Genomic DNA, 23188 nt, shown 5'->3' on the forward strand with positions numbered 1-23188 from the left:
CGGTGGACACCACTAGTGACCGGTGCCGAAATCCGATGCCCCCCTTCGTGTGAAGCTCTGACGTGACCACGTGCGGCCTCGACTGCCCAGCCGTTGTCAGCCTCGGCATCCCAAGGCAGACAAACTCGACGAGGGCCGCGCATGAATGACTGTGCACTTCTCTCGATCCTCGGTGACTTCTCAGACATAGTCTTTCAAGACGGGCTGCTAGAAGGGCTGGTCCATGGCCGCTTATAGGTCCCGCACCGCTGGGCCTCTAGATGTGCTCTAAGTATTGCACATCTCAGTCGATTTTGCGCGGAGATTTGCGAGAGTATTTTTTTTTCTTTTTGTCTGTTTTTATCTTTGATTGAGTCACTTAGATGTACAATAACTAGGCCACCCTAGACTAACCCATATACTACTTAAGAGAAAAGACAAACACAACAACAGATTGACAAGAAAATTCATTATTTGTTTAACTACATCAACATCAAGAGCTAGCACATTTATTCGACATGGTTCTGGTCATCCGTGACACTATGTTTGTATCATTTCAGCAACCTCCTGAGGCCTCATGGATCCATCTTGACGTACTGGTTCGCAGCAACAGTAAGACACGGGACCGTCTGATGAGCAAGCGCCGGGCTTACCGCATGCTTTTTCACATAGCTCGGGACACTTATCCCTGGGAAATGGACCGATGTCGCATCCTGAGAATCAGATGCACTAGTGTAGGTTAATTGCCAAAATTACATCAAGTACTTGACAGATCTAGAAATAGTGTATGCGGTGTTACTAATATCCACATGTCTCATGACCCCAAAATGTACACTATGTAAAAGTGGATTTTCATATTAGAAATAATATCATTGATGAAAAAAAACGAACCATGGTCGATGGCACGTGAGGAGAGAACGGTGGCCATGAGCACTAGGGCTATGAGGCACACAACGCTAGTACTCTTGCCGAGGGTTGCCATGAGGAGATGCTGGAGCTTCTTTCTGATCTGGATCTGGGTGGTGTTGTTGCAATGTTTACTCATGAGCCTTGGTGGTATGCGTTTATATAGAGGATCTGGGTTTTAATGCATTAAATGCTTTCTTTGGATAGGTTTGAATGTGTTAAATGTTTTCTCCGATTACGCTACTCCCTTCGTCCGGAAATACTTGTCATCAAAATGAATAAAAGGAATGTATCTAGACATATATTAGTTTTAGATACATCTCTTTTTATCCATTTTGATGATAAGTATTTTCGGATGGAGGGAGTACGTATTAACTTTTGTAAATGAATACCATGTATGTGGATAACTCTTGCTGACCAAGCTTTGGCCTGAGACATGAATTACTTTCCATAATATCATGCGTGAAGGTGGGAACCTTGTATTGAACGCTAGCTTTCCATGAACTTCGCGCCAAGGTTTTTGGCCCGGTGGAATGTATGGTTCTGGAGATAGAACTTTACTCTCTCAAGGCGGGAGGTACAGTCTCTGGGTGGAAGCAAGGTAAGGCTATGGCGGTCACCACACCAATGGACTTTTTGTGCAAAAACTCACTACACTGATGGATAAGCACACGTTCTTCATAATCTACGAGCACCAAGCAAAAACACCTTCTATGACATGCACCTGTGTTCACAATAGTTTCTTATTTTTGCTTCCTTTTTAACTTTGCTATTCCACACACAAGTTGGAGTACAAACATACATACCATACACAAATAATTTAAATTCATCCATGTTCGTGAACGGTACAAATAACAAAGCACACAAGATATTCGCAAAGGGAAACAGTGCATGTCTGCCAGTGGTTATAAGAGGCAATGCATATTTAAAAAGAAAAATGCTCATAATTGATCCGTTGCATATACACATGCAAATCTATGAGTTTTAAGTCACGCTGTAAAATGTGGTGGAACTGCAATGAAGCCCCAACCTTCCACTCGACTTTCTACAAATCTGAGCATTGCCAGTGACAATTGCGACATCAACGTATAAACAAAAACGCCGCATCACAAATCACAACAGAGATGCTCATCAAGCATCGACAGTTTTCGTGTCTAGCTTCTTTTCAGCTTCACCGATGACCTCTCCAACAAGGCGGACAGTTTTCTCATGTCCTCCTCTTGGACGCCCTGAGGAGCCTTCTCTCTGTAGCCCGAAGCATCCATCTTCTGTGACAAGGCATGCCGTAGCCTGCACACATCCACAGCAAACCATGCTACTTACTGATACAATCAAGTACAAAAAAGAAACCTAGCCATATATCTTCACTGTTCAAACCAGCTGGGAGAAACAATATAGACTTACTTCTGAATTTCGTCTCTCTTTTTCTTTAGCTTTTCACGCTCAGCTTCCGCATTTAGAGCTCCTTGAAGCTGGAGGTACACGCTCAGATCTTTGTTCACGACAGTAGTTGTGCAATCAGGTGGAGTTTGATCACTCTCTGCCAGGAGCTGCAGAATTTTCAATATCACATCAGTGGTTAAAGTCCACTACAGGATAGCTCCACTTATGGTTTCAGCATAAATTACAAAGAACAAAGTACAAACTAATTTCAGATGGCATGGCAGAAAAAACAGGCACTTCCCTAGTATAAAAAGAATAATCACATGAAAGTGTAAAGTGAAAACCTTAAGGGACGAGATAGAAGAAAGAGTGACGGCTAAAGATTGATAGCATTGAACAATGGCAGCAATCTCTTGGCTTCGACAAAGTGCAAAAGCAGGTCGCCTGTACATGAAAGAAGAGGCAATAGGATATTATGTTTCGACAAGCCAGATGTACTGAACAAGAGGCAATCAAGCAGTTGGCCTGCATAATACAGAAACAGGGAAGTCCAGAAAGTTGATCAACCTTTCATTTGTATTCGTTGGTGGCCTCAGGGATCTTAGTTTGTTCAGTGTCCAGGACCATATCGATTTCGTTTTCAAGATTATCATATGCCCATTCTTGTCATAAAGAATAGTGTCTTCCCACTGGTAAATATAGGTATCTAAAGGTGAAGTTCTCTGGATTTACTTACAATCATCATGAGTGTTTACCTTAACAACAGATGGATATTCTGATAACATGATGGAACCTTTCCTGCAAGAATCTTTGGGCTGAGGAAGACGCTGCCATAACTCTTCTGTTACATAGGGCATGAATGGGTGAAGCAGGCGCAGGCCGGTGTCCAGGCAAATCCATAATGCATCTCTACAGGCAGCTCTGGTTGATTCGAACTCTTGAGAGTCATTGAAAAAGTACGGTTTTATGGCCTCTATGAATACATCACATAGTTGTTACTGCCACCATGAGTATATAGCAGATGTTGCATCTGCGAATTTATATGCTTCTAATGAGCTGACAGTCTTCCCAATAGCCTTGTTAAGTACTGAGAGTATCCATTTACAGATTGGTGGCATCTGAGACACAGCAACAGTTGCCGGCGGAGTGCACTGTCCACCAAGCTTGCCCATTGCAAAACGAATGGCATTCCACAATTTATTGCACCATTGTCTGTACCCCACCACTCTCTTGATATCCAGATTGATCTTATCAGACTGTAAAACAAAACAAAAATTATGTTAAAAGATGTGAACTGGAAGCACAATACAACATAAAATCAAATGGGTGTGACTACAACCTGAGAAGTGTAAGAAATCAGTGCAAAGCGGAGGGCATCAGTGCCACATTCAGGAATTCCATCAGGAAAATCTTTCTTCTTCCCTTCTCTTGCAAGTTCCAGTTCATTTGGATCCAGATTTCCTTCTTCCAAACGTTTGAGGAGTTCTTCAAGTGTTATACCATTTATCACATCAGGGGATCAATGACATTCCCAAGCGATTTGGACATTTTCCGACCATGTGCATCACGGATCATAGGATGCAAATAAACCTGAAAAAGAAGGTGTGGTCATTACTCAATATACAATTGAAGCATACATTCAACTAGATTGCCTCACTTGACTAGTATAGTTCAAATAGGCTGTAGATCAATATGGTTGTTTCAATAAGTAATTTTCAAATGCAAACCGAAAAATATCTTGCAGACAGAAATGAAAGGTAAGTCTGCAAGTTTATGCATTTAGTATTACATTACAGGATCAACTCAGTAGAGCAACAGAGTTCATTCGGGACAAAATTAGAGCGGCTTGTAGAGACAAATGGCGGGGCAGAGAATATCTCAAAATGATCAAGTTCGTCAATTCATCAACAAATATCTGGGGAATGAACAGTGTGTTATTTTGAGAAGAAATTACACATACAAAGTAGCCCCATGTGGAGCTTCTAGTTTGTAAAAATATATCTACACATACTGCCAAGATTAAAGGTAGAATGACAGTTTTGGACTCTTAGTTATACTTTTACCCTAAGCACAGTTTCACTGTGTCAAGGGGGAGTGCAGAGACAGCTATTGGCAAAAGAGATATAAATATTGGACCATTGGACTTATGGATTACTGTTTTAGGGGTAGGGTGTGCCCATTTGTGCCATTACCTTTTCAAAGGGCACATCGCCACCTAGTTGCATTCCCATCATAACCATACGGGCTACCCAGAAAAAGAGAATATCAAGTCCAGTTTCGAGTACTGAGCCAGGGTAGAAAGCCCTAAGATCAGCGGTGTCATCTGGCCAACCAAGTACTGTTAATGGGAATAGACCAGATGAAAACCACGTATCCAACACATCAGGATCTTGATTTAACTGGAATTTCTTCCCCGGATACTTTTGCTTTGTCTCAAGGTTCGCATCACTTTCATTTCTTGCATCTATCCAACGTTCATTGTTGGAACCCAGATCGGTCACTTGATCTTCTTCAAGTGTCACATACCATGCAGGTACACGATGGCCCCACCAGAGTTGCCTTGAGACACACCAATCACGTATATTTTCAAGCCATCTGCAAGGACAACGATAATAGATTGATCATATTTGTTTTGGCATGGCATCTTCGAGAGGTGGCATGTTTCTCGTCTAGGCAAAAAGGATCGACATATACCTGTACCAGTCTTGTTCATATTGCTGCGGAATAATCTCGATTTTTTTGGATCTTACAGCATTAAGACCTGCCTTTGCCATGGTATTGCAATTAACAAACCATTGAGGTTTCATCATGGGTTCCACCACATCATTACTTCTTGAACAAATGCCCAAACTCATTTCGTTCTTTTTCGTGTCCTTGTACAAGCTCTTGTCAAGCAGAATAAAACAATGTTAGTCCTGAATTACTTAGCAAAATCAAAATGAAAACAAACTGTAAATGATAACAAAGAAACTAAATTGAAAAACGACTAAGTAAAGTTAATATATTTATCCCTGGATTCCACATCCATACAAGACATTTCCAAGAAATGGCATGACTAACTATGGATACCCAACCACAAAAGCATGATCTTGGACAGGCTTGAGGTTCAAGAAAATCAGCTAGAGACAGAAACTAAGACCACTCAAAGTTTTAAAGGACAGCCAAGCCAAAGTAGAAGTGCACATTTCATTTATAATGTAATTTATGAATTCTTATGGATAACACTAGTACTATGAGTACTCTTTCTATTAAATGCAAGAAAAAAAGGAAAATGAAATATTACTATAAAGTTAAAGATATTTCACTATTTGTCCCCTCTTATACTCGTGAAAACTAGAGGGTAATCTGCGCGTTGCCGCTGTGACACTTTTGAAAATAGCTAGACTGATGACATCATAACGGTGAGGATTAATTATAATGTGACGGTAGTCTGATGCTGTGGTAAACATGCATTATTTTGTTGAAGCGGAAGGACCGCATGCATAAGACAAGTAAGTAGTGAGCTGGCAGGTTGATGACTGGCATACATGCATTGTTTGTTGATGTGGAAGGGTTGCATGTGTAGGGAAATTAGGTAGTGGGTTACAACTATTTAAGAATAGAGGATTTGTAGACATGCCACAAATTTCTACTAAACAAGTGCAGTACCGCTAACAACCCTTTCTTTGAAGACAAGATCACCTATATTTTGATGTGAATGATATGAATCCAGTACTACCTTTGCCTTCAATGCTTCTATGACAGCAACCTGAGCAGCAAATCTTGGCATTCCTTCAAATTGTGTGCCTCCATTGCTGTTTATTTTCCCATCGTCTGTGAAGATATTGATGAACTCTAGGTTATGTCGCTTTCCAACCTCAAAGTCATTTGGATCATGGGCTGGTGTAATCTGCATAAAATGCAAACAACAACACAAGTTAAGAGGGGCCAGTGCATGCACAAGTTTCAACTAGGTAAAATGAGATAAAAATATAAGTCAGTCGGCATTATATCACACCTTGACAGCCCCAGTGCCAAAAGTGGGATCCACCAACACAGCATCGCAGATTATTTTTAGTTTTCTGCCATTGAAGGGGTGAATTGCATATCTTCCATGCAGATGCTTATATCTTTTATCCTCTGGTTGAACAGTTATTGCTGTATCACTAAGCATAGTTTCAATTCTTGTTGTTGCAACAATAATCTCACCCAATCCTCCTTCAAGAGGATACGCAAAGGAAATCAAGACACCAAATTGTACTGGTGTGCTGTAACCAGGGACCTTTAGCATAGTTTCTTCTTTAAGACCTAAATGATCAACCAGATAAAACAGCATATTCAAACAAATGAATTGATATTAGTCAGACGTGCAATACCAAACTGTATATTGTAGAGAATAAAAGGCTTAACCAACCTCTATGTCAGAAATCGCAGTTAGAAGCGCGCAATCCCAATTTACAAGGCGATAATCCCTGCAAAAGATCAAAACATCCATTAGAAAAAAATAGGCTGGCAATTGAAAGACATGATGAAGAATATAAATTTTTAGAAGTAAAGCACCATAGCATTACTTAACAGGCAAAAGACAAATGCTTAACACCTGGAACAGGGGAAGGTGAGGATACTGACCTATAAATAAGGTCATCTTTATACAACCTGACAAAAGCTTCAGTTACAGCTTTTGATCTTTTCTCATCCATTGTAAAGCACCGACAAACGAAGTTGACATTATTAGGAGTTAGAACTATAGATAATACATTGTTTTCATTCTTTTTCATAACTAAAGAAAATAAGAAGTTTACCTCGCGGGACCAATCAAGGGAGGCTCCAAGACTACGTAATTGATTCAATATGGTACCACCATACTGATCTTTCCATTCCAGGACTTGTACAGAAGATGATAAGAGGATACACCAAGTGGGCAAAGAAATAAGCTCACTACGATCCATGCCGCATCACACATGACACTGCTGATTGTGAATTTTTAAAAATATACAGAACACTGACTGAATCTACATTGTTGATATTCCATGGTATAACAGTGTCATTAAAGCTTTTATATCATCCAAATAGTAAAGAACATAGGGCAATCGCAAACATAACAATTTGTTAAAGGAAAACCCTATGCTTACTTCAGATATGAATTTGTCACGCCCTATGTCATGCCTTGTCAACTTCCTTTCACGCATCAGCTTCTTCTCCACTACAACCTGCTAGACAGAACAGGTTATTAGATATCTGCTCACATTACAAACATTGTGTGTATTAATAGGGGACCAACACCCCTATTGACAGCTTTGTTTTAATGGCTATGGTCAACAACGAACACTGGTAGTGTTTGTTTCAGAAGTTGAAGCACAGGAAATGCCACGAATTATATAAAGCAGTGTATAAGACAATTTTAGCTGATAGTGGATCAGTTCCAAGATGCAGACCTGTGTAGCAATGCCAGCGTGGTCCACCCCAGGGACCCAAAGAGCATTATAACCAGACATCCTCCGCCAACGTATCATAGCATCCTGCATTATTGAAAGGAGAGGAAATTACAACCATTGCCACATAGGTCTGTCTGTCTGTGCAGGCATTGATGATGAATACCTCTATAGCAGCCGTAAGTGCATGGCCTATATGAAGCGCTCCAGTCACATTCGAAGGTGGCAGAACCTGGAAATTATACAACTTAGCGCTATCGCTGAAGGAAATCCGTTTGTATGTGATCCGTTATCTATAGAAAAATACTATCACAAGATGAAGTTTCTTAAATCAGCTCACACCACACATCGCCCAATCCTCACGAATGTGAGTCACTTACTATGACAAAGGGTGGTTTTGTGCTAGCAGGATCTGCCCCAAAATATCCCGAAGACTCCCACCAGGCATACCACCTACATTGCAAAAAATCAAGGCATGCAATTCAGCAAGGCGTAACTGATGGAACGAATTCTAAGTTTGAGAATGGAAAGTAGCATCTTACCATTTCTCAACTACGCTTGGGCTATACGGCTTGGCCATTAGAGTGGCCATTGATTTCTTCTGCCCAATAGGGGTGTCCGGATCAACGAAATCCTCAGGGTTTTCATCGTCCACGGCTTTCTTCCTTTGTTTCTTCTCGGTTTTCTTCGGTCCATCCGAAGCAGCTTGAGCCTGCAGAAAACCAAATCAGCACAAAACCTTCGGGACTCGCTAAATAACAAATTCAGTAACAAATGCTTCCAACCTGGAGCCTAGCCGCCTCCTTTTGCTTTGCCTTAAGCTTTTTTTTTAGAAGAACAGGGAGGCTCCTCCCCGGTTCCATTACTCGAATGAAACCCCAAAGTCGTGCCATACATCAGCCCACTGAGAGGAGCAGTTCAGCGGAAAGCGAAATGAAAGAGAGTGCCTTAAGCTTTTTCTCTTCCTTATCTCTTGCCTGCAAGTAGAGCAACCTGGCTCATAAGTGATCTTTCCCCACACATTCACATACACCGAGCTGTTTGATCCAGTATATGATTCAGCTAGTTTCTGACGCCGGCCAAGAATCAGGAAAACTGGTTGCCAATTACCAATTTCGGGCCAACATCCTAGTCTTTGAGTCACCAAGTTCCAGCGCACATACCTTCTGATCCTTCTTCAACTTCTGGCCCTTCTTCAACTTCGGTTCCAGCTCCTTCCCGTCGAGTTGCTGCTCGCACCACCAGAGAGGAAAAAAGGGAAGATTTTTTTTTTCGCTGAGTAGCTGGTCTGAAAGAAAATTAAAATGGGGTTGAGTCCAAAGCAACCCTCGACAAACCTTATCGTCCGGAGCCGCCTTCTCCGGCGCCGGCGCCGGCGCCACCGGCTGCGTCACAAAATCAACCAAACTCGCGTCAGCTCCCGAACGTACAGAGAAGAGAGAGAGACGCATCCACGGTATGGGAGGGGGGTCGAACGGGTCATCTTGCGTACCTTGTCCATGATTCGGATCGCGCCGCCGCGTACGCGCGCCGGCGTTCGTTTCGACGCGGCGGGGCAGGGGTTAGGCCATCCCCAGCCGTTGGCCCCCCAGCAGCGCCTAAAATCGCCGCCTAGGGATAAGCCGGCACAAAAATTGGGCCTGAGGGTGAGTTGGTCCCAGACGCCGGCCTCAGAGCAGCTCACAGGCATATTTTAAAATAAAAAAAGTTCGGCGAAGTTTGGCTTAAACACGATAAAATTCGGCCAAACACAATAAATTTCGGCCAAACACGATAAATTTCGGCACATTTCGGCGAAGTTCGCGGATTTTCATTACAAAGTATATATACATAAACTAATTTAAAAGAAAAACTGGCTGCAGTCGCCGCCGTTGCCGCCATCGTCGTCGTCGACCTTCTCCTCCTTGACGCGGGCGCCCCTGCTGGACCCCTGCCCGGCGTCGCCATGGCGGACTGGTGCGCTGCGCATTGTCGTCGTCGTCGCTGTCGCAAATGACGACGACTTCGCCTTCGTCGCGGCCGCGTCGACGCTCCGCGAAGCGAAGCAGGGTGGCGCACTGGCGCTCCTTCGCCTTCTCCAGGCGCTCCTTCTCCATCGCTATGGAGTCCCTGCGCGCCCATTCCAGGTTCGCGTCGTCGTCGTCGAGCTCCGTGTCACCGACGCGGCCGGCTCCTTCTTCACCGGCGCGAGCCCTGGCTCCGTCTTTGGCTTGACGAAGCGCGGAGGAGCCGACGAGTAGGCGCGCCGGCCGCCCTCGTTGATGACGATGCCGGCGCTGCGAGTGCGCCGGCCGAGCGGCGTCTCCGCCGCGGGCTCGGCCTTGACGCCGAGTAGGGCCGGAGTGCCGGAGGAGTGCGATGAAGATCGGGAGGAGGAAGAAAAGGAGGAGGACCCGAACCTCCTTGGCGCCCATGGCTCAGCGCGTCGGTGCTGTGCCGGGGCGGCCGCCCTCGCCGGGTACGCCAACGGCGGGTCGTTGTCGCCCTCGAGGTACGTCAGCACGCCCTCGAGTGTGCGGCCAGAGACGCCCCACCACAGGTGGCGCCCCTCGCTGTTCTGCCGGCCGCCAACCACCGGCGCGCCGTTGATGGACGCTAAGCGCTGCTGCTGGCGGCGCTCGAAATACGCCGCCCAAACCGCGTGGTCGTCGGCGACGTACTGGGGGAGGGAGAGTTGGGCGTCGGTGAGGGAGGCGTGCACGACCTCGACTTCCTCGGCGAAGTACTTCGGCTTCGCCACGGCGTCGGGCAACGGGGGAATGGGCACTCCCCCGGCGCTGAGCCTCCACCCCATCGGCCCGGCGCGCATGTCCGGCGGCGCCGGGATGTTCGCCTGGAATAGGAGCCAGGACTCCTGTTCGCGGAGCGAACGGCGGCCGAAGCCGTTGGCCGCCGCCTCGTCTCCAGGGAAGCGTTCTGCCATGGCGACGGGCTCGGAAGAGGTAGAGAGATAGAGGGAGGGGCTGGGCGGCGGCGCTCGGGAGAGGTAGGGAGAGGGAGGAGCTGGGCGGCGGCGAGGGGCGGGGCTGGTGTGGGCACAGGCGAGTGCAGGCCACCGGCTATATAGCCGCGCCGCACCCGTGTGTACGCGTGCGAGGGAGGGGAGGCGTCGGCGCGCCGTCCCGTGACGCGCCGCCCGTGAGGAATCAATGACAAGGCTGACCAGCGGCAGCCTTGGCATTGATTCCCCGCGGGAACCGAGGCTGTTGGGGGAAGACGAGACGTCGTGTCGCTGACGCGGCGGGCCCACGGCTGTTTCGCGTCAAAACAGTTCGCCCCGGCGTCCCCGAACGTCCCAGCGCGACGGGTTCGGCCTGGGTCCGCCGGCGCTGTTTTCGGCTCAGGCCGGCGAAAATCGGGCTCCTGAAAACGCGACTGGGTCGTTTATTTAGCGCCGGCATAAAAAAATCGTCTGGGGAGGTCTTTCTGGGGACGCGCGCCCTTAGGGGGTTCTGTTCCGGGCAGGGATATGTTTTTTCTTTATTCGTGCGCCGCGCCGCTCACCTATTGGGCCGGCCCACTCCGACTTGCCTTGAACAGGCCAGCGGGCATTACTAGCGCACGTCTGTATTTTCTTTCCTGGTATAAACACGCTACAGGTTGTTGTTCTCAGAAAAGGCACACCACATGTACACGTGCATGAAAAAAAAGTTATTTCTATATTTATATTTAGAAAATGATTATGCGATGTTTAAAGGATGTTTATGCAGTGTTAAAAAAATTTCGTGCAGATTTTAATAAACATTAAAAAAATGAATGTACATAAAACAATTTCATGCGTTTCAAAACAATATTCGTGATTTTGTTTAATGTTTATGCAGCGCTAAAAAATGTCCGCACAACTTTGAAAAAATATTAATGTGATTGTAATACATGAAAAATATGCATGCATTTCCAAAAAAATGTTTGTGACATTTTATAAAATGTTTGCACAATTCAGAAAATGTACATAATTTTTTTAAAGTGTTCACGCGTTTCAAAAATAATATATACAACCTCTGTACACTAATATAAGAGGTATTTTGACTGCAAAAACGTCTTACATTAGGTTTTTTTGCATGTAATATTACATTAGTTTACAGAGGGAGTTTTTGTGATATTTAAAAACATGTTTATATAATGCAGAAAACAATGTCCATCTAGTTTTTTTTGCATGGTAATATGTGTCTCATACATATCAAAACGAATAAAGTACAAGTCACGTAAAGACTGACATGACAAAACTGAAAAGATAGTAGAACATCTCTAAGCTTGACACCAACTCCCGTCACCTGCCTCCGGCACCACCATAGCAACCACCGAAGAAAAGAATGACGAATCACCTCCCCACCCGAGCTCGACGCGGCTCCATCGCTGATATGCAGCTTTGCGGACCTCCAAGGTGGCTCACCAAAAGTGAAGCCCTTGCCGTTGAACGAATCAAACCAGGGCAACATCCCAGACACGCCATCGAACTCCAGATCTGGCACCCTACCACGACTAAAACGCTGAAGGAGGAAACCATACCTGCCATCCACGAACCACGAGCCCAGCACATGCTCCGTCTTCTAGATGTCGTCGATGCAGACCACAATCTGCATCCGCTCCTTGACTACCTCCCAAACTCCGCGCCGACGCTGAAGCAAACGTTGTCGCAACGGCGGAGCCCGAGGACACAGGTCCACCACGAGGATGCCGACGCTGCCACGCCATCCTTGCTTGAACAGACTGGTTTCCAAATCCATCCCCAACCATAGGACTGATGGCCTCGTCGGGGAAGGATCCAAAGAATCTTTATTCAGCGTTGTCATCGTTGCCGCCGAAGCAACAACAATGAACAACCTAAAAACCTAGACTACGAGGGAGTAAAAAGTAATTCACGCGCGTGGATCCGGCGACCCCCCTCACCACCGATGACCGGGGTCGCCGACGGAGGGGAGCCACTAGAGAACGGCGTTGGAAGATCGGCCTCCCTGACGGCGGCTAGGGTTCCAGCCGCACGGACGAGAGGAAAACCCCTACAAGTTTGGAACCTCAATGTCCGCCTAGTTTCAATAATGTCTTGTATCATTAAAAAAAATCAACCTGTATCAACAAATGTTCCACGTATATATGAAAAACGTACAATAAGCATTGAAAAAAGTAGACACGTGCTGAAAAAGGAAAGAAAACCGATGAAGAAACAAACCGGAGAAAATCAATGAGAGGAGCACATAAACCACCCAAAAAACAAAGCAAAAAACCTTTCAAAAACCCCGCACAAAAAACGGGTTTTTATCATTTATGTCACTTCTTGTGTCTCATTACTCAGTTTTGCCACTCGGAACGTCAATTGCTCAAAAATGTCATCGCTTCTTTAGGCGCTTACTCAAAAATGCCATTGGCCACCATCACTGTCAGCTCAAAACTCCTTGTGATTTACCAGTTCCTATTAATGTGATTGTATAAATAAATGTTTATCAAATTCTGTTTGTGATTTGCCTTATATTTTGATGAGAAGTTTAGATTGAAGTGGAACTAGTTCAAAAGGTAAGTAAATTAAGGTGACTGGTTATCATACAAGAAGGTTGGACGAAGGGGTGCTTGAAAGAAAAATGAAACATGGAACCTTACGTTCTTTTTAATTATACTAGAACAATGCTCGTGCGTTGCAACGTGATATAAATATTGTAATACGTTAGCTTGTGATTTACCTATCAATAATAATGCGATTGTGTAAATAAATGTCCATCAAATTCTGACCGTGAATTACCTTATATTTTGATTAGAAGTTTGGTAAGTAAATTAAAGTGAAATTGGTTCAGAATATAAGTAAATTAAGGTGATTGGTTATCATATACATGAAAGGTTGTACAAATGGGTGGTGGGAAGAAAGGTGAAATGTGAACCTTACGTTCTTTTTAAATAGTAGTAGTATAGATGTAGATATAGATAGATTATAGAGTTCCTCAAAAAAAAATCAAGAAAGTATAGTTTTCTCCCTAAAACCCTTCTGATGGATCAACATCCCCTGAACTCTAAGACCGGATCATTTACACCTTGAACTTATACAAAAACTGGATCAATGTGGCCCTCGGCAGTTTTGGGAAGAACTAAAGGTGGTTTCATTGTAATGATGTTGACTGAGCACGCTGAGTTAGCCAAAAGTGTTTCAGGTTGTTTCAGGCTGCTTCTTCGTCTAAGGAAAGTTATCGTTGTTGCTTCCTCATCGCCCCTTCGTCGTCATCACGGGGAAGGAAGGATCCTCCGTCTTTGATGTTGCCTCCTCCGCTGTGTTGCCATCTCATCCGTTGGACTTGGCTGAAGAATTGCATCTTGCATCTAAGCAAAGGCATTGATAAAAAAAGCAAAATAATAACCAAGAAACCCAGATAGCATTTACCTAAGTATCACCTGCACATTAAGATGGGGGAATGCATGCAACGCTACATACTCCCTTTGTGTTGTTGCAAGAGAACCAAGACCAGTTAGATACCAGGTGCTTTGAGGTTGCAGTTTCCCCAGAACATTAGTCTCGCTGCTGCAAAGACGCCATAAAAAGAATAATAAGACGACTGAAAGTACAGGAGCTTTGAGGTTGCAGTTTCCCCAGAACATTAGTCTCGCTGCTGCAAAGACGCCATAAAAAGAATAATAAGACGACTGAAAGTACAGGATTCAGTTAACAAATGTACAGTATAAAACAATAGATGAACAATCAAGTATAGATTTCCTAAAATCAAGCAATGTTAGCATAGAATATGAGTTGAACCTATCAGCCTAACAGCTAAAACCTACAAAAATAAATATGCCCATGATTATGACAAAGCCTGTTAAGATAAGAGATGTTTAGTTGGAATGTAGCTTAAATTCATCCAATAATGCAATAGGCTGCTATAGTTGTCACTTTATCAGCATCAAGTACAAATTAGGAAGCTACAATGAGTTGCAGAGCAAACATTGCATGCATGTCCAACTGTTCAATTTAACTGTGATTGGAAAAAATAAAAACTGTGTTGTTTGCAAAACGTAACCATTGATACAAAAAATACAGAAAATCTCATTTAGTGTTAACACTATATGCAAGCATGGTAGGAGCAGAGTGAAGTCTTAATGAGCAAACAACATCAGCGACAGTATTAACTTTCAGAGTGACATAATCTTAGAAAATGAGAATTCACAATAATAAATCCATTTGCAAAGAACTAGCAGCAAGGTTCCAATAAAACCAAGTTCATCAAACGCTAGTTCAAATGCATCCAAAACGTGGTTTTATCAGTGCAAGCCAGCTAACAATCAAATAGCAAAGATATCGTGAACATCAGATTGCCAGCTAGAATCGGATGAATTCCCAACATAAAACGGATAACTGCTCCAATGGGATCACACGTAGCATTAGGCATATGGTAACGGACTCTACCAACAAGCCATCCACACTCTGACTCGGCATCTTCATTTGAACCGACAGTCTTCCTATTAGTATTACTTGAGTGTGCAGCTAAAAAGCAAAGAAATGGGTACATAAGTGCAGCTCTCAGAATACTCTAGGGAGCAGCCCGGTGCACGTAGCTACTGCTTGCGCAGGGTCCGGGGAAGGGTCCGACCACTTTGGTCTCAGAATACTTTCCTGAGAGTAAAAAAATCTGCACACTTAATACACAACTAAACGAGGAATACAGTAGAGCTACCTGAACTAGGCCGAGGGAATGACAAATTGCGACCTATCCTTTAAAAATCTAGTTATATCCATGTGCTGGTAGAACAACATCATACCATCCTGAACACATCAACCATAATTTGGTCAGGCAATTGGATCGGGGAACGAGAGCGCGCCATTTCTTATTATGTTTACTACAGAGCATGCCATCCATAAAAAAGTGTATGTCTTTCATGCAATCATGCCTATCCACGGTTCCAACGCACACCATTACATGTGCATCCCTTGATACAGCCACAAGAGACTCCTCATAGGAACTGTATAGCTGAGCTCTGCATTCCTCAAAAAGCAAAAGCTCAAAAACTCTAATGTACTCACAGATTCAAAGCTTCCAGGAACAAACTGAAGTTCAGACTCTTCTGCTTAGATGAACATAAAATGCGCTTTGTCAAATTAAGGGCACAAGCGCAAACAGTGGTCTTTCCATCGATAATGAAATAGTGAAGACACAATCATCAGGTACAAGACATGCAATCAAATAAGTTAGTGCCAGAGTATCAAGACGAAACAGACTAAACTCTACTTTGAGCAAACTATAACAACTTTGAATACAGAGCACAAAGCAGCGAGCTGTATAATTTTTCAGATTAAGCAAGCACATCAAACACGATTCGTTTTCTCATCATAGATTATATAATTTTCCAGATTAAGCATTGTGTTACTGCTATGGTGTTACTTAAAACTAAAGAGATCCAAAAGAAACATGGATAATGTATGAGAATTAACCTGGATTGTGCCAGAACTTATCACTTGTCACTTCCTGTAGAAGTGGTTCAATAGATGTGTCATGATACTGTGTATTAGTTACTGAAGCTTGTCTCTTGGAAACAAAGAGACCTCCTCTTGGCTCGTTTCTGATCTGCAGTGCTCAGTCCTGTTACATCTGCTCTCTGATAAGAGACTGGTCAGACCATCATCTGTTTGACAACACCATTGCATTCATCATTTTGGTCACTCGGGCCGGCACTTCATTCTGAACCCATCATTTCAAATTGCCGCTGGTCCCTGATGACCAGCTGGTTTTGTGTTTCTGCATCTCCTTCACCAGCACCACGAGACTCTCCTGGGGTGTTGATGTAGTCATTATGCCAGCTTGCTTTGCGTCCTCATCATTAATTACCACAGTTTGCCTGGCTCGCTTTTTACCCAGCATTGCTACTTCGTATTCATCCAACTTAAATCTCTTTGGAGGGTTGTCCGCAAGCTTCAAAGCATAATTGGCTTCTACTCCTCTAATATCCTTTGATCTATTTTGCAGGTAAAGTATCCCCAGGTTGATTTCCTTCGCATTTCAAAGTTTTGATGGTTACTTGTTCTGCCAGACACAATGTTTTGATTGCAGCCAGCATATTCTTCAGTAAGATGCAAAGATCTGAAAACCTTACACTTCAGTCATAAATTGATCGTTATCACACGATAATATGTTATACTCCTTGCGTAAGAGATACATAAAGTAATCAAAGACAGGGCATACTAAAATGAAAAGGAGCCAAAATGTTTGATTGCTGACACTATATTCTCCAGTGACTCTCCTTACACAGAAATTCATATTAAGCATGATCAGGGTTCATAACATATTACTGGCATTAAAAAGAAGGGTGGATTGCTCATAATTTGGGCATTGTTCCTCACCCTCACCTTCAGTCTGAAATTAAGCTAGAGAATTATAAACTATATATTGATCTGAGAGGTATGAGACAGATATTTTGGTCAAACTTGATCATGACCACAACAATCTGACATTATGCAGAACGGAAAGTGAGCAATCTGAAAATGGTTCATACCACCCCTTGACCGTGGTGAAATCCAGCTCAGTCCCCAGTACACGCCGCCCCCCGCTTGCGCAGGGTCCGGGGAAGGGTCCGACCACTTTGGGTCTATTGTACGCAGTCTTTCCCTACATTTCTGCAGGAGGGCCTCCAGTTTCTTGTTTGCCTATGGCAGCAAAACATGGTCGCAGGGAAGTGTCTCCCCATAGGTACAGGAGAAACAGAGGACAAATCATTATATAATTCTTTCTTACCCTTAATTCGATGATTCAGTCACCCTGTGTGAAGGGGTTACAGCTAAACATAGATACCCTAACTGATTTAGTCTCGCTAGCAGTGAAAATGTGATTAATTTAATCTACTCTATAAGTTGTGTTTAACTCGATGTCCTAAAACTCGGGTCCCCTCTCTCCAAGACATTTTTCTTTCAAAATTCTTTTGGAGCACCCACGCAAAGCAACAGTATACAATGCCAACATTTTTTGCTGGGATTCAACTGGACATGACACTCAATTTCTGTATTTTCTTGATATTTATACAACTTTAATCTCCTTTTTGCCAAACATGCCCTTAATCGGCAAGGGAAATGAATCCTAGTCTTAGCAATGGCTGCCAGCCATTACTGCCTCATTGGGGCGGACAGCCTGGGTCGCTTGCAGTATAGACTTATATGTATGTGTTTTTGACTTACTCTCCTTCCTATTGAAGAGATTTTTGCAGCAAAGAAACTGTAAATATTTTCGTATAAGTAACACACTTGCCTTTGCATCCTCGAAGTAGAGCATGAAGCTTTATATCTTCAGTTCGATGAATCCGCTGCAGAATGGAAGAGCACCCACTGTAAAGTTATGCTCACCTAACATAAAGAATGTGACTTCCTATTCTCTACCAATTTTTTCTTAATCTGCAAATCTTATTAGTAATTACCTGCTGGCAATCTGATAATTACGTGTTAAACCACTCTCCTTGCTTATATGACACAAGCTCGGGTGAGGTCTGACCAATTAAGCATTTGACACATGATTAGAAAATTATGAAAGCAAATTGCACATTGCAGTACTGTTCTATAAAAGTAACATGTATATATTCCATGGATAAGCCTACTTGATCCATGCAAAACAGAGCTCCACATCAGGAATAAAGTTCAAGGTCCACTAACACAATGGTCCCTTGGTGCACGAAACAAGAAACATAATTCAGCCAAGTCATGTTACAGGGTTTCTGCTTGCAATGCGCCATCTTTCAAAGTTCCACTGTAACCTGAACACAGTAACCTGAAATCTGCTCAAGTTCGACGTGCCTACTACCAGGCACGTCTAGTGAATCTAGTGAGTATGATTTACAGGCCAACTGTCAAATATCTGTGTATCTCAGTCTCATAGCAGCCACTTCATCCTTCATTGCCTGACAGTATTTTTCTGCAGCTTCTACTTCCTTCTCCAAGCTGGCTAGATTGATTCCTTCACTCAATTCATTATGCACAGATGCACTATGATCTTGCTTATTTCCATCCAAATGCCTCTCCATTGTTAGTATATTGTGTTTCAGCTTACTCAAATGGTTTGAAAGTGATTTAACACCTTCCGATTCTTGTGCTTTAGTCCGGGCATACTCAAGCCTTGCCCTGGAATTCTGAAGCCTTCTAAGTCGGGTCTGTGGCTCCTTCAGACGGGCAATGAAGTGCTTCACATTGAACCCATTTTGTTCCAATTCCCGAGCTTTTTTCAGCAAATATGCAACTTCCAGAGCATCAGTGTCACATGATGTCTTGAGCACCTCCCTTGCCAAGCCAACCAATAATAACCACATCCCACTGCAGGCCAGATCTCGTAGAGCGTCATCGTTGTTCACCAACCCTCTGTAATGTGGTCTCTGGGGAATGAGCTCAAAGAACACAGGGTACTCTCTCATGGCTGCTTCAGCATAAGGGTCATTGTTGCTATTCTTCAGTGATTCTTGCTTTCTTCCACCCACTTCATCTTCATCAGAGCTTTCCTCCCATTGTGAGAAAAGCCCAGAGCGCACAAACTCTTCTAGCTCCAGGACAAGTTGCCTATCATGATCTTCAGGATCAAGGAAACTCTCTTCCTGATCATCATCGAGGTTTATTACTTCACATTTCTCACCATGTGATTCAAGAACAACACATTCATCGTCACTCTCAAGCTGTGCAACACGTTTATTAATGTGAGAATTTGGATCTTTTTGGAGGCCACAGTACTTCCGGCCTTCAAGCCCATCATCACATGCCTGGAGACCTTCATGGCCACCAAACACCTTGTTTCTCTTATTCCAGTCACCATTTCCAGAGAGTTTATCTAACCTTTTCTTCTTCTCAATTTTTCCTTTCACCGCAGTTGCACTGCAGTCTGTATCACTTGAACTAAGGTCTAGGACAACCACCTCCGTTTCGTTCTCCTCAGGTAGCAGATCTTCTACGCTGCATTTTCTGCTATCTGGCATGGTACTTTCTCTACATTTATCACCTGCCGTATCTGCAACATTTCTGTTAGGTGAATTCGGTGGAGATGAACTAGCACTGTTTTCCTGGTGTGCAATTTCTGACCTACCATATTGCTCAGCATCCTGGTGCCCCACAAAGTGCCCATTCAACCATGCAAGATATTCCTTGCTGGCCACCCCGCGTCTGCAGATACCAGGTATCCACACCTCGATTCCCTTGGAGTCAAACCCATGGACAATAGGAAAAGGAACGTCCTGATCATAACCGAGCTGCCTTGCGACAATGTGGGGATTGTACATTGTCGAGTTATACATGCCATCACCGCACAATCCAGTCAACGCCGCTTGCCTTATAATTGCAAGGTAATCCTCCAACCACTCGGGCTTATGCTTACCTCTAGAGCTCACCAAGACGGTTTCCTTGCTGAACCACTCAGGTTCAGTCCAGTTGAGAGAGTTGTGCAGGTAAGGCCTCCACTCGAAGCAATTATCCTCTTTCTGCAAAACCCGTAAAGACTCCTCATGTGTGGTCTTCCTCCTCCTCCGAGCCCAAAAGAGCACGCGGACATTCGAGACAGGGAACTCTGGTGCTCTCAGCTCTGGCGGCCGCAGGCGGTCGTAGCGCTCCCACATCCACGCCTGCAGCAGCCAGAGCGGCGCCCAAACGTCCTCGCGGCCACCCGCCACCCCGGAAGTAACAATCCTGTCCATCTCCGCATAGAGATTAGCCACCAACGCCGGGCCGAGGGCAATGCGCTCGCCAAGACAAAGCCGGGCGGCGAGTGCAAAGAGGCACTCCGGTAGCTCCCAGCCCTTGCGCCGTAGGCGTGGGGTGACAAAGAAGGCCAGCCAGTAGGCGAGGAACCCGAGGTGGCGCAGCTCGTCGTCCTCCCCGGGCCGGATTCTGCTGTCGAACCACTCGAGCCAGAGCTCCGCGGACACCCGCCGGGCTTTACGGGCGCACGGGTGGAGCTCCCTGATCTTCTCCTTCTCCACCACCAGACGGATGCGGAGGTCCTCCTCGGCGGGAGTGAGGGGCCGGTCCAAGGGGGCGCCGGAGGGGGGCAGGCCGGCGAGGAGGAGCGCGTCCTCGAGCGAGAAGGTGGCGGGCCCGGCGGCGAGGCGGAAGATGTGGGAGCCCGGATGCCAGAGGGAGAGGAGCGCGGAGAGGGCGTGGCGGTCGGGGATGACGGCGGCCGTGGAGGCGGCGACGGCGTCGGAGATGGCGGCGGAGCGGAGGGCGGGAGCGAACCCGGGGTCGGAGAGGGCCGCGGTGACCCAGGCGGACCAGCGCGCGCAGGGCGAGAGGTGGCGGAAGGAGAGCGGCGGGACGGGCCGGGGCGGGGAGGAGGGGCTGCTGGGCTGCGGGGTTGGGGCGTGTGGGGGGAGATGGATGGGGAGGAAGGAGGGGACTTGGACGCCGCCGTGGCGGCTGTCGCAGCCGTCGAGTGCGGGCATCCTGTGGCCGCACGTCAGGTTTCTTGTCGCCGCCGGGCGCCGGCGGCGGGGTGTGAGGGGGACGGGGAAATCTTGAGGTTCGTTCGGGGGTTTCGGGAGAACAAAACAACTCATGCGTATTTCAAAACTTAATCCAAATTAGTCTTTTTTTTTGCTATTCATCAAACATCACACCTAACGACAACTATAAGCACTAGAGCGAATCGAAGAGGCGCCGCGTCCCTTTGTCACCGTGGCCGAGACAAACCTTACTGTAGAAAAAATCGTTATGCTAAGCCCCAAAGGACCAACGCTTAGAACAGCACATTCCACTGATGAATGGAAGCGTAAATCAAAAGAACCCAATCTGAAGACACAAAACAGACGAACGAAGAATGGATCTACACAAAAATTGAAATTCCTAAACATTTTCTGAAAACATGTACATAACAAAAATTGAAAACGAGTATGTTTTTTAAAATTACTGAACATGTTTTAAAACACGAACATTTTTTCAAATTGTGAACAAAATTTGAAAACATGAACATTTTATGAGATTTCTAAAAAAGACTTTTTGAAATACGAACATTCTTTGAAATTCTGAAGAATTTTTTTGAAAACAAGAACATTTTTTTGAAATTACTGAACATTTTGCAAAATAGGAACATTTTTTAAATTGCGAGTAATTTGAAAACAAGAACATTTTATGAAATGCCACCTCGGTTAATTTAAACTATCGGCGGTGAAAAAAGTAACTTTTTTTTGAAATTTCGAACTTGGTTATCTTTTTTAAAAAATTAAATATATTTGAAAAAACAAACATTTTCAAAATTTGATAACAAACTTTTCAAAACACGATTTTTTTTGCGAAACCTAACATTTTTGTAAAACGTGAACAATTTTTAAACAAAATAAATATTTTTGACATTGTGAATATTTTCGAAAATAAAAACATTTTCTAAGTTGCTAAACATTTTTTTTGCAACACAAACATTTTTCTGAAATTGTAACAAATTTTGAAAAGACGAACATATTTTGACATTCCTGTACATTTTCTGAAACATGAACATCTTATGAATAATATTCTGAACAGATTTTTAGAAAGAGAACATTTTTTGAAATTCCTAAACATTTTATGAAAACATGAACATAACAAAAATTGAAAACGAGGAAGTTTTTTTGAAATTACTGAACATTTTGCAAAACACAAACAATTGTTGAAAATGTGAAGAAATTTTGAAAGCAAGAACATTTTATGAAATTTCTAAAAAATGACTTTTTGAAACACGGACATTTTTTGAAATTCCGAACACATTTTGAAAAGGAGAACAATTGTTTGAAATTACTGAACATTTTGCAAAACATAAACATTTTTTGAAAATGTGAACAAAATTTGAAAACAAGAACATTTTATGAAATTTCTAAAAAGGTTTTTTAAACACGACCATTTTTTGAAATTCTGAAAGAAACTTGAAAATGAGAACTTTTTTTAAATTACTGAACAATTTTCGAAACACGGACATTTTTTTAAAATTGTGAACAAAATTTCAAAAGGACATTTGATGAAATTAAAAAAAAGACTTCTTCAAACACGAACATTTTCTGAAATTCTGAACAAAATTTGAAAACGAGAACATTTTTCTGAAATTACTGAACATTTTTTAAAACACAATTTTTTTAAAAAAATCTAAACAAAATTTGAAAAAAATAATATTTTATTAAATTTAGAAAAAGAGTTTTTGAAACACGAACATTTTTTGATATTCTGAACAAAATTTGAAATGAGAACATTTTGTTATATTTCTGTTTTTTTTTAATTTAGGAGCAAATTTTGAGAACGAGAACATGTTATAAAATTCTAAATAAATATTTGAAGCTTTCAAATAAACGAAACATGAAAAATAAAAAAATAAAAGCAAAAATTAAAACGCAAAAAAAAAAGAAACAGAAAAAGAAAGACAAAAGGAAAAGGGGAAATAGAAAAGCCAGTTCAGGAACCTTCTAGAAGGTTCCCAAAACGAGGAAAAAAACGGCTGAAAACCACCTAGAAGATTCCCCAAAACCGGAATCGCTCAATTGTTTGAACAGGCCGGCCTTTTCGAACGCTCCTCGATGTGCCCCTGTGCGTTGCCTAGACTACTTGCCGCAACGAGCGGCAAATAGAA

At 43.6% G+C, this 23188-nt stretch overlaps 1 protein-coding gene and 1 pseudogene across 10 annotated transcripts; both read right to left on the reverse strand.

Moving 5' to 3' along the window:
* Positions 1 to 1809: 1809 nt before the first annotated feature.
* On the reverse strand, positions 1810 to 9326 carry LOC125507838 (annotated as a pseudogene).
* A 4252-nt stretch (positions 9327 to 13578) lies between these two features.
* LOC125507839 lies at positions 13579 to 21423 on the reverse strand. Of its 10 annotated transcripts, none has more exons than XM_048672355.1 (5): positions 18228 to 21423; positions 18051 to 18119; positions 16081 to 17939; positions 14041 to 14266; positions 13579 to 13958 (listed from the first exon to the last, which is right to left on the reverse strand). In XM_048672355.1, exon 1 carries the CDS (start codon positions 21156 to 21158, stop codon positions 18477 to 18479), a length of 2682 nt encoding a protein of 893 aa, XP_048528312.1. In that variant the 5' UTR covers positions 21159 to 21423; the 3' UTR covers positions 13579 to 13958; positions 14041 to 14266; positions 16081 to 17939; positions 18051 to 18119; positions 18228 to 18476. The 10 variants fall into 10 exon arrangements, with proteins under 10 accessions (XP_048528312.1, XP_048528313.1, XP_048528317.1 ...); XM_048672356.1 differs by having other exon boundaries at positions 16081 to 16726; positions 17139 to 17939; positions 18051 to 21423; XM_048672360.1 differs by having other exon boundaries at positions 13579 to 13979; positions 14052 to 14175; positions 18051 to 21423.
* Positions 21424 to 23188: the final 1765 nt, after the last annotated feature.

This window comes from Triticum urartu, chromosome 5, assembly GCF_003073215.2.
Source record: "Triticum urartu cultivar G1812 chromosome 5, Tu2.1, whole genome shotgun sequence".
Classification (NCBI taxonomy): domain Eukaryota; kingdom Viridiplantae; phylum Streptophyta; class Magnoliopsida; order Poales; family Poaceae; genus Triticum; species Triticum urartu.